This window comes from Taeniopygia guttata, chromosome 30 (genome assembly GCF_048771995.1).
Source record: "Taeniopygia guttata chromosome 30, bTaeGut7.mat, whole genome shotgun sequence".
Taxonomy (NCBI): domain Eukaryota; kingdom Metazoa; phylum Chordata; class Aves; order Passeriformes; family Estrildidae; genus Taeniopygia; species Taeniopygia guttata.
In genome coordinates this window covers 644,627-656,407 of record NC_133055.1, presented here as the reverse complement: position 1 = coordinate 656,407, position 11,781 = coordinate 644,627, and the positions used below count along the sequence as shown (strand labels likewise).

The window sequence follows — 11,781 nt, the reverse complement described above, 5'->3', positions numbered from 1 at the left end:
ACGCAGGCCACGCCCACGCGCGCGGTGATTGGACGAGTTCTGCGTGGCGGGAAACGCCCAGGCGCGGTGATTGGCCGAGTTGTGCGTGGCGGGAAACGCCCAGCCGCTCGGTGATTGGCTGAGCCTTGCGGCGGGCCACGCCCATTGTTGCCATATATGGAGGTGGTGGTGAAGCCACGCCCACCCCGTTGTAATAAAAAAGGAGATTTTTATTTTCCCGTTCCTGATGCCAAATAGACCCAAAATTTGCTTTTTTCTGCCCATTTTTACCCTCCCAGTCCCTCCCAGTCCCTCCCAGTTCATCACAGTTGATCCCAGTCCAAATTCCCAATTTTTCCATGGACAAAACCCCAAAATTTTCCCATTTCTGGTCCCAAATTGACCCAAAATTTGCCTTTTTCAGCCCATTTTTACCCTCCCAGTCCCTCCCAGTTCCTCCCAGTTCATCCCAGTCCAAATTCCCGATTTTCCATGGACAAAACCCAAAAATTTCCCCATTTCTGGTCCCAAACAGACCCAAAATTTGCTTTTTTTCAGCCCATTTTTATTCGTTTTTATCCCTCCCAGTTTATCCCAGTTCATCCCAGTTTATCCCAGTTCGAATTCCCAATTTTTCCATCGATAAAACCCCAAAATTTTCCCATTCCCGCTCCCAAACAGACCCAAAATTTGCTTTTCTCAGCCCATTTTTATCCCTCCCCAGTCACTCCCAGTTGATCCCAGTTCATCCCAGTCCAAATTCCCAATTTTTCCATGGACAAAACCCCAAAATTTTCCCATTTCTGCTGCCAAACAGACCCAAAATTTGCTTTTTTCAGCCCATTTTTATTCCTTTTTACCCCTCCCAGTCCATCCCAGTTCCATCCCCCAAATCCAAGGAATTCTCACCCCAATTCCACCTCATCCAAAGCTCCTTTTATTCCCCAAAAAATCAAAATAAAAACCCCCAAAACACCAAAAATCTGATTTTTTGGGCTCATTTTTCCTCTCCCAGTTCCCACTGGGATTCCCAGACCCCAATTCCAGAATTTTGGGATTTTTTGTGATTTTTTTTCCCTTTTTCCCCAGAATTTCCAGGATTTCCTGACGATTTCCAGCTCAGCCAAAGCAGCCCCAGATCCCAAAAAAATCCAGCTAAAATCCCAAAAAAAAAAAGAACCAAAAAATAATTTTTAAAAAGTCAAAAAATTCCAAAAAAATCCAATAAAATAAAGGTCCAAAATTCCCATTGGAATTTTTAATATTTTTCCATGGAAAATTCTCCATTTCTCTGTCAATTTTCCCTGGAATGTTCCTCATTTTTTCCTGGAATTTCTCAATTTCAGGGACATTTTTCCTGGAATTTCTCTATTTTAAGGACATTTTTCTTATTTTTCCCCAGAATTCCTCAATTTCAAGGACATTTTCCCTTAATTTCTCCATTTTAAGGACATTTTTCCATAGAATTTTTCCATTTCAAGGACATTTTCCATTAATTTCTCCATTTTAAGGACATTTTCCCATGGAATTTTACCACTTTAAATACATTTTCCCAATTTTTTTCCATGGAACTTCTCCATTTTAAAGGTATTATTCTCATTTTTCCATGGATTTTCACCATTTCAAGGACATTTTTCCCATTTTTCCTGGAATTTCTCCATTTCAAGGACATTTTCCATTAATTTCTCAATTTCCAGGCCATTTTTCCATTGAATTTCTCATTTTTAAGGACATTTTTCCCATTTTTCCACAGAATTCCCCCATTTCCAGGCGATTTTCCCATTTTCTCACGGAATTTCCCATTTTTAGGGACATTTTTTGATGAAATTTCTTCATTTCAAGGACAATTTTCCATGGAACTTCCCAATTTAAGGACATTTTTCCATGGAATTTCTCAATTTCAACAATATTTTTTGATGGAATTTCTCCATTTTAGGGACATTTTTCCATGGAATTTCTCCATTTCAAAGACATTTTTTCCATGGATTTTCCTTAATTTCATGGACATTTTTCCATGGAATTTCTCCATTTTAGTGCCATTTTACCATGGAATTTCTCCATTTTAGTGCCATTTTTCCATGGAATTCCTCCATTTTAAAGACATTTTTCCGCAGAATTCCCCCATTTCCAGGCGATGTTCCCATTTTCCCACGGAATTTCCCATTTTTAGGGACATTTTTCCAGGGGGATCCGCAGTTCCTTGGCCGCCTCCTGGTCCAGGAGCCACCGGAGCCGCCCCGAGCGCGGCCGGAGTCGAGCGGCCGGGAGCGACTCCGACTCCTCCCGCTGCTCCTCCGGCGGCTCCAAAATGCGCTGGGGAGAGAGGAAATCCGAGTGAACCCCAAAATCCTGGAGAGGACCCCAAAAACGGGGAGTTTAGCCCCAAAAATGGAGAGATTAGCCCCAAAAACCCAGAGAGAGCCCCAAAAATGGGGAGTTTAGCCCCAAAAATGGGGAGTTTAGCCCCAAAAATGGAGAGTTTAGCCCCAAAAATGGAGAGTTTAACCCAAACATTCCAGAATGAACCCCAAAATCCCAGAGAGAACCCCAAAAATGGCGAGTTTAGCCCCAAAAATGGAGAGTTTAACCCAAAAAAGGGGAGTTTAACCCAAACATCCCAGAGTGAACCCCAAAATCCTGGAGAGAACCCCAAAAATGGGGAGTTTAGCCCCAAAAATTGGGAGTTTAGCCCCAAAACTGGGGAGTTTAGCCCCAAAAACGGGGAGTTTAGGCCCAAAAATGGGGAGTTTAGCCCCAAAAATGAGGAGTTTAGCCCCAAAAACAGGGAGTTTAGCCCCAAAATCCCAAAATGAAACCCAAAAATTTGGGATTTAACCAAAAATTGGGAATTTTGCCCCAAACCTTGAGCACGGGGGCCTTGGAGGCGCCGGTGGCCACCACCAGCAGGGCCTCGGCCTAGTTGAGAAATGGGATTGAACCCCAAAAATCTGGGAATTAACCCCCCAAAAACGGGATTTAACCCCCAAAAAAACAGGATTTAACCCCAAAAAATCTGGGAATTAACCACAAAATTCGAGATTTAACCAAAAATTGGGAATTTTGCCCCAAACCTTGATCACGGGGGCCTTGGAGGCGCTGGTGGCCACCACCAGCAGGGCCTGGGCCTAGTTGAGAAATGGGATTGAACCCCAAAATCCCAGAATTTAACCCCAAAAATTCAGCACTTAACCCCAATAATTCAGGACTTAACCCCAAAAAATCTGGGAATTAACCCCAAAAATCCCATATTTAACCAAAAATTGGGAATTTTGCCCCAAACCTTGATCACAGGGGCCTTGGAGGCGCCGGTGGCCACCACCAGCAGGGCCTGGGCCTAGTTGAGAAATGGGAATGAAACCCAAAATCCCAGCATTTAACCCCAAAATTTCGGCATTTAACCCCAAAAATTCAGGATTTAGCCCCCAAAAAAACAGGATTTAAACCCAAAAATTTGGGATTTAACCAAAAATTGGGAATTTTGCCCCAAACCTTGATCACAGGGGCCTTGGAGGCACCGGTGGCCACCACGAGCAGGGCCCGGGCCTAGTTGAGAAATGGGAATTAACACCCCAAAAACGGGATTTAACCCCCAAAAAAACAGGATTTAAGCCCAAAAATTTGGGATTTAACCAAAAATTGGGAATTTTGCCCCAAACCTTGATCACAGGGGCCTTGGAGGCGCCGGTGGCCACCACCAGCAGGGCCTGGGCCTAGTTGAGAACTGGGAATGAAACCCAAAAATCTGGGAATTAACCCCCCAAAAAAGGGGATTTAACTGCAAAAAAAACAGGATTTAAGCCCAAAAATTGAGGATTTAACCCCAAAAATTCAGAATTTAACTGAAAATTGGGAATTTTGCCCCAAACCTTGATCACAGGGGCCTTGGAGGCGCCACTGGCCACCACGAGCAGGGCCCGGGCCTAGTTGAGAAATGGGATTGAACCCCAAAAATCCCAGAATTTAACCCCAAAAATTTGGGATTTAAGCCAAAAAATTTGGGATTTAACCAAAAATTGGGAATTTTGCCCCAAACCTTGATCACGGGGGCCTTGGAGGCGCCGGTGGCCACCACCAGCAGGGCCTGGGCCTAGTTGAGAAATGGGAATGAACCCCAAAAATCTGGGAATTAACCCCCCAAAAAATGGGATTTAACCCCAAAAAAACAGGATTTAAGCCCAAAAATTTGGGATTTAACCAAAAATTGGGGATTTTGCCCCAAACCTTGATCACAGGGGCCTTGGAGGCGCCGGTGGCCACCACCAGCAGGGCCTGGGCCTAGTTGAGAAATGGGAATTAACCCCCCAAAAACGGGATTTAACCCCCAAAAAAAACAGGATTTAAGCCCAAAAATTTGGGATTTAACCAAAAATTGGGAATTTTGCCCCAAACCTTGATCACAGGGGCCTTGGAGGCGCCGGTGGCCACCACCAGCAGGGCCTGGGCCTAGTTGAGAAATGGGAATTAACACCCCAAAAACGGGATTTAACCCCCAAAAAAATAGGATTTAAGCCTAAAAATTTGGGATTTAACCAAAAACTGGGGATTTTGCCCCAAACCTTGATCACAGGGGCCTTGGAGGCGCCGGTGGCCACCACCAGCAGGGCCTGGGCCTAGTTGAGAAATGGGAATTAACCCCCCAAAAACGGGATTTAACCCCCAAAAAAACAGGATTTAAGCCCAAAAATTCGGGATTTAACCAAAAATTGGGAATTTTGCCCCAAACCTTGATCACAGGGGCCTTGGAGGCGCCGGTGGCCACCACGAGCAGGGCCCGGGCCTAGTTGAGAACTGGGATCGAACCCCAAAAATCCCAGAATTTAACCCCAAAAATTCGGGATTTAAGCCCAAAAATTTGGGATTTAACCAAAAATTGGGGATTTTGCCCCAAACCTTGATCATGGGGGCCTTGGAGGCGCCGGTGGCCACCACCAGCAGGGCCTTGGCCGCGTTGAGCAGCGGCAGCGTCATCGTCACCCGCTGGGGAGGCGGCTTGGGAGAGTCCTCCAGGAAGGAAATCAGGGAATTCTGCTCCTGGAAATGGGGCAAAAAACCGGGAAATCGGGAAAAATCCAGGGGGAAATCACGGGGGAAAATAACGGGAAAAATGGGGAAAAAAATGGGGAAAATAGAACAAAAAATGGGAAAATAATGGGAAAATTCAGGGGAATATGATGGGAAATTGGGAAAGATCCCAGGGAAATAATGGGGGAAAAAGGGGGGGGAAAGGGAAAAAATAAATGGGGAAAAAATCGGAAAAATAATGGGGAAAATAGAACAAAAATTGGGGGAAATAATGGGGAAAATAAAGGGAAAAATAGAACAAAAATTGGGGGAAATAATGGGGAAAATAAAGGGAAAAATAGAACAAAAATTGGGGAAAATAATGGGGAAAATAAAGGGAAAATGAAGAAAATAATGGGAAAATAATGGGAAAAAATGAGGAAAATAATGGGCAAATAATAGGAAAAAATTAGGAAAATAGTGGGAAAATAATAAGAAAAATGGGGAAATTAATAGGAAAAATCTGGAAAATAATGGGAAAATAATTGGGAAAATGGGGAAAATAATGGGGAAAATGAGGAAAATAATGAAAAAATTTGGAAAATAATGGGAAAATGAAGAAAACAATGGGAAAATAATGGGAAAGTGGGGAAATTAATAGGAAAAATGAAGAAAGAAATGGGAAAATAATGGGAAAATGGGAAAAATAAGGGAAAAACCAGGAGAAAAGCGGGGAAAACAACGGGGACATTCCCCCAATGGTGAGAATTCCCAAATTCCCGAAATTCCCGAATTCCGGAGGTACCTGGAGCAGGGCGTGGCCCGGGAACAGGGAACAGGTGTGGCCGTCCGGCCCCACCCCCAGCAGCAGCAGGTCAAAGCGGGGCGTGGCCTCGCCCGGGAACGCCTGGCACCAGTACGGACCAGTAAGGACCAGTACAGACCAGTTCGGATCGATACTGATCAATACTGATCACTATGGACCAGTACGGACCAGTTTGGATCAATACTGATCGCTATGGACCAGTTCAGATCAATACTGATCACTATGGACCAGTATGGATCAATACTGATCGCTATGAACCAGTTCGGACCAGTTCAGATCAATACTGATCGCTATGGACCAGTTTGGACCAGTTCGGATCAATACTGATCGCTGTGGACCAGTACAGACCAGTTTGGATCAATACTGATCACCATTGTCCAGTTTGGACCAGTTTGGACCAGTTTGGATCAATACTGATCACCATGGACCAGTTCGGACCAGTTCGGATCAATACTGATCAATACTGATCACTATGGACCAGTACAGACCAGTTCGGATCAATACTGATCACTGTGGACCAGTTCGGACCAGTTCGGATCGATACTGATCGCTATGGACCAGTACGGACCAGTTTGGATCAATACTGATCAATACTGATCACTATGGACCAGTACAGACCAGTTTGGATCAATACTGATCACTATGGACCAGTTTGGATCAATACTGATTGCTATGGACCAGTACGGATCAATACTGATCGCTATGGACCAGTACAGACCAGTTTGGATCAGTACTGATCAATACTGATTGCTATGGACCAGTATGGATCGATACTGATCACTATGGACCAGTTTGGACCAGTTTGGATCAATACTGATCAATACTGATCACTATGGACCAGTCCAGACCAGTTTGGACCAGTCTGAACCGGTTCAGCCATTGACTGATCCCCGTTCCCCCAATGCCTTTGAACCCTCCCAGTGCTCCCAGTATAAACCAGTTCCCTCCCAGTATAAACCAGTTCCCTCCCAGTTCCCTCCCAGTTCCCTCCCAGTTCCATCCCAGTATAAACCAGTTCCATCCCAGTATAAACCAGTTCCCTCCCAGTATAAACCAGTTCCCTCCCAGTCCCCCCCAGTCCCTCCCAGTGCTCCCAGTCCCATTCCCAGTTCCCCCAATCCCATTCCCAGTCCCATCCCAGTCCATCCCAGTCCCTCCCAGTCCCTCCCAGTCCATTCCAGTTCCCTCCCAGTATAAACCAGTTCCATCCCAGTATAAACCAGTTCCCTCCCAGTATAAACCAGTTCCCTCCCAGTCCCTCCCAGTTCCCTCCCAGTGCTCCCAGTGCCATTCCCAGTGCTCCCAGTGCCATTCCCAGTGCTCCCAGTCCCTCCCAGTCCCCTCCCAGTCCCTCCCAGTACAAACCAGTACCAGTCTCAGCTGTCCCTCCCAGTCCCTCCCAGTCCCTCCCAGTATAAACCAGTACAAACCAGTACCCGTCTCAGCTGTCCCTCATAGTCCCTCCCAGTACAAACCAGTACAAACCAGTACCATTCTCAGCTGTCCCTCATAGTCCCTCCCAGTACAAACCAGTACAAACCAGTACAAACCAGTACCATTCTCAGCTGTCCCTCGTAGTCCCATTCCCAGTACAAACCAGTACAAACCAGTACAAACCAGTACCATTCTCAGCTGTCCCTCATAGTCCCTCCCAGTATAAACCAGTACAAACCAGTACCCGTCTCAGCTGTCCCTCATAGTCCCATTCCCAGTACAAACCAGTACAAACCAGTACAAACCAGTCCCATTCCCAGTGCTCCCAGTCCATTCCCAGTCCCTCCCAGTCCCTCCCAGTACAAACCAGTATAAACCAGTACAAACCAGTCCCTCCCAGTACAAACCAGTACAAACCAGTACCATTCTCAGCTGTCCCTCATAGTCCCTCCCAGTATAAACCGGTACAAACCAGTATAAACCAGTACAAACCAGTACCCGTCTCAGCTGTCCCTCCCAGTACAAACCAGTCCCTCCCAGTCCAAACCAGTACAAACCAGTACCATTCTCAGCTGTCCCTCATAGTCCCTCCCAGTACAAACCAGTACAAACCAGTACAAACCAGTACAAACCAGTACAAACCAGTACAAACCAGTACCATTCTCAGCTGTCCCTCATAGTCCCTCCCAGTACAAACCAGTATAAACCAGTATAAACCAGTACAAACCAGTACCATTCTCAGCTGTCCCTCGTAGTCCCTCCCAGTACAAACCAGTACAAACCAGTATAAACCAGTACAAACCAGTACAAACCAGTACAAACCAGTACAAACCAGTACCATTCTCAGCTGTCCCTCCCAGTCCCTCCCAGTATAAACCAGTACAAACCAGTACCATTCTCAGCTGTCCCTCCCAGTATAAACCAGTACAAACCAGTACCATTCTCAGCTGTCCCTCCCAGTCCCTCCCAGTCCCTCCCAGTACAAACCAGTACAAACCAGTACAAACCAGTACAAACCAGTACAAACCAGTACAAACCAGTACAAACCAGTACCATTCTCAGCTGTCCCTCATAGTCCCATTCCCAGTACAAACCAGTACAAACCAGTACAAACCAGTACCGTTCTCAGCTGTCCCTCGTAGTCCCGCGCCGTCTCCTCGGGGCCCAGTCCGGGGGTGACCCAGAGCACGTGGGGGGAGGGGCGGGGCAGCTGGGACAGCAGCTGGGACTGGGAAGGGTTAACTGGTCATACTGGGATGGACTGGGAGGGGGAACTGGTCATACTGGGAGCACTGGGAGGGGGAACTGGTCATACTGGGAGCACTGGGAATGGACTGGGAGGGGGAACTGGTCATACTGGGAGCACTGGGAGGGGTTAACTGGTCATACTGGGAGCACTGGGAGGGGGAACTGGTCATACTGGGAGCACTGGGAGGGGTTAACTGGTCATACTGGGAGCACTGGGAGGGGGAACTGGTCATACTGGGAGCACTGGGAATGGACACAGAGTCATACTGGGAGCACTGGGAGGGGGAACTGGTCATACTGGGAGCACTGGGAATGGACTGGGAGGGGTAACTGGTCATACTGGGAGCACTGGGAGGGGGAACTGGTCATACTGGGAGCACTGGGAGGGGGAACTGGTCATACTGGGAGCACTGGGAGGGGGAACTGGTCATACTGGGAGCACTGGGAGGGGGAACTGGTCATACTGGGAGCACTGGGACGGACTGGGAGGGGGGAACTGGTCATACTGGGAGCACTGGGATGGACTGGGAGCTGGTAACTGGTCATACTGGGAGCACTGGGACGGACTGGGAGGGGGAACTGGTCATACTGGGAGCACTGGGAGGGGTAACTGGTCATACTGGGAGCACTGGGACGGACTGGGAAGGGTTAAATGGTCATACTGGGAGCACTGGGACGGACTGGGAAGGGTTAACTGGTCATACTGGGAGCACTGGGACAGACTGGGAGGGGCTGGGCCATACTGGGGGGAACTGGGAGGAACTGGGACAGACTGGGGGGAACTGGGGGGAACTGGGAGGGACTGGGCCATACTGGGAGGGACTGGGAGGGACTGGGAGGAAACTGGGGGGAACTGGGAGGGAACTGGGAGGGAACTGGGAGGGAACTGGGAGGGAACTGTGCCAAACTGGGAGGAACTGGGAGGGACTGGGGGGAACTGGGAGGGACTGGGATGGACTGGGAGGGAACTGGGCCTAACTGGGAGGGAACTGGGCCAAACTGGGAGGAGCCGCGCCCGCCTCGCCCCGCCCACCCGGTAAACCCCGCCCCCTCCCCGGTAAACCCCGCCCCCTCCCCGGTAAACCCCGCCCCGCTCCCCGGTAGGCCCCGCCCCCTCACCCGATAAACCCCGCCCCTCACCCGGTAAACCCCGCCCCCTCCCCGGTAAACCCCGCCCCGCTCACCCGGTAAACCCCGCCCCTCACCCGGTAAACCCCGCCCCTCACCCGGTAAACCCCGCCCCTCACCCGGTAGGCGCCGCCGGTGCTGTCGGGGTGCTCGGGCGGCACCAGGCGCTCGTCGCAGAACGCCAGCAGCCACCGGGAGGGCTCCGCGCCCGGGGCCGCCCGCAGCGCCGCCGGCAGCTCCCGCGCCAGCAGCGCCACCAGCGAGCCCCCGGACAGCCCCAGCGTGAAGCGGCCGCCGCTCGCCACCGCCTCGGCCGCCGCCTCCGCCACCGAGCGCGCCAGGGCCGCGCCGAGCTCGGCCGGGGACGGGAACACCGACACGGCCGCCATGATGGCGGCGGCGGAGGGGGAAGGAGAAGGGGGAAGTGACGTCAGCGGTGCATTGCGTTGCTAAGCAACCGCGGGGTTTTACCGGAAGCTAAATCAGAGCGCGTTACGTTGCTAAGCAACAGTGAGGTTCTTACCGGAAGTTGAGTCAGATGAGTCGCGTCGCTAAGCAACCGTGGGATTATTACCGGAAGTGAGTCAGAGAGCGTCACGTTGCTAAGCAACCTTTTTTTAACCGGAAGTTGAGTCGAGCGCGTCTCGTTGCTAAGCAACCGTGGGTGGTAATTTTTTGGTTTGTTTTGTTTGTTTTTGGTTTTGTATTTTGTTTTGTTTTGTTTTGTTTTGTTTTGTTTTGTTTTTCTACCGGAAGTTAATCAGAGAGCGTCACGTTACTAAGCAACCATGGCTTTTTTACCGGAAGTTGAATCGAGCGCGTCTCGTTGCTAGGCAACCGTGAAGGTTTTTTTTCCTACCGGAAGTGATTCGGAGAGCGTCACGTTGCTAAGCAACCATGGGGTTATTACCGGAAGTGAGTCGAGCGCGTCACGTTGCTAAGCAACCCTCCCCCACCCCTCCGCCCCTCCCCCCCCGTCCCGTTCATCCGATTTCCCCAAATCCCAAAAAATCCCAAATAATCCCAAATCCCAAAAAATCCCAAATCCGTGACCGGAGGCGACCCCGGGGGGGCTCCGCCCTTTTTTTATTCTTTTTTTGGGGTTTCCGTCCCATTTTTGGGGATTTCCATCCCATTTTTGGGGTTTCCATCCCATTTTTTGGGGTTTTCATCCCATTTTTGGGGTTTCCATCCCATTTTTTTGGTGTCTTCATCCCAATTTTTGGTATAAACCCCCATTTTTTAGGATTAAATCCCAATTTTTGGTATAAACCCCCACTTTTAGGATTAAATCCCAATTTTTGAGCACAAACCAACATTTTTTGGGATTAAATCCCAATTTTTTCATATAAACCCCAATTTTTGGGATTAAATCCCAATATTTGAGCACAAACCCTCATTTTTTTAATTAAATCCCAATTTTTTGGGACAAACCCAATTTTTTGGAATTAAATGCCCATTTTTGAGCACAAACCCAATTTTTTAGGATTAAATCCCAATTTTTGAGCACAAATCCAAATTTTTTGGGAATAAATCCAAATTTTTTTTTATAAAACCCCCTCCCCCAGCAGCTCCCGCCCCTCCCCCTCTCCCGCCGTTAATTAACGCCTTAATTAATCCCTTAATGAATCCGCTGCTCCAAATCCGCCTCGCTCGGCGGGGCCGCTCCGGCCCCTTTTATCCCGCGATTTTTAGGGATAAAATTCCCATTTTTCCTCATCCTTTTTCCTCCACCGCAGCCCTTCTTTTTTTAGGGATAAACCCCCAATTTTTTAAGGATAAAAACCCCATTTTTAGGGATAAATCCCCATTTTTTAGGGATAAATCCCCTTTGTTTTAGGGATAAACCCCATTTTTTAGGGATAACCCCATATTTTTTCCTATCATTTTTATTCCCATTATTCCATTATTCCCGCTATAATTCCCGCTATTCCCACCCCTTTTCTCCCGTTATCACCTCTATAATTCCCGCTTTTCCCCCTCTATAATTCCCGCTTTTTCCCCTCTATAATTCCCGCTTTTCCCCTCTATAATTCCTTGTTTTCCCCGCTATAATTCCCGCTTTTTCCTCTCTATAATTCCCGCTATTCCCTCTAAAATTCCCGCTTTTTCCCCTCTATAATTCCCTGTTTTCCCCGCTATAATTCCCGATTTATCCCCTCTAT

The 11,781-nt window shown here is 48.5% G+C and overlaps 1 protein-coding gene across 1 annotated transcript; it reads right to left on the bottom strand.

Annotated features, from left to right (window-relative positions):
- Window positions 1-527: 527 nt before the first annotated feature.
- Window positions 528-10,048, bottom strand: PGLS (6-phosphogluconolactonase; the record flags this gene model as incomplete). Its single annotated transcript, NM_001245418.1, is given in 9 exon segments — window positions 528-636; window positions 1,415-1,465; window positions 1,580-1,654; window positions 1,829-1,992; window positions 2,025-2,292; window positions 4,870-5,010; window positions 5,786-5,887; window positions 8,361-8,468; window positions 9,736-10,048. Coding segments are annotated over 5 exon segments (768 nt in total). The 5' UTR covers window positions 10,006-10,048.
- Between the last annotated feature and the right edge of the window lie 1,733 nt (window positions 10,049-11,781).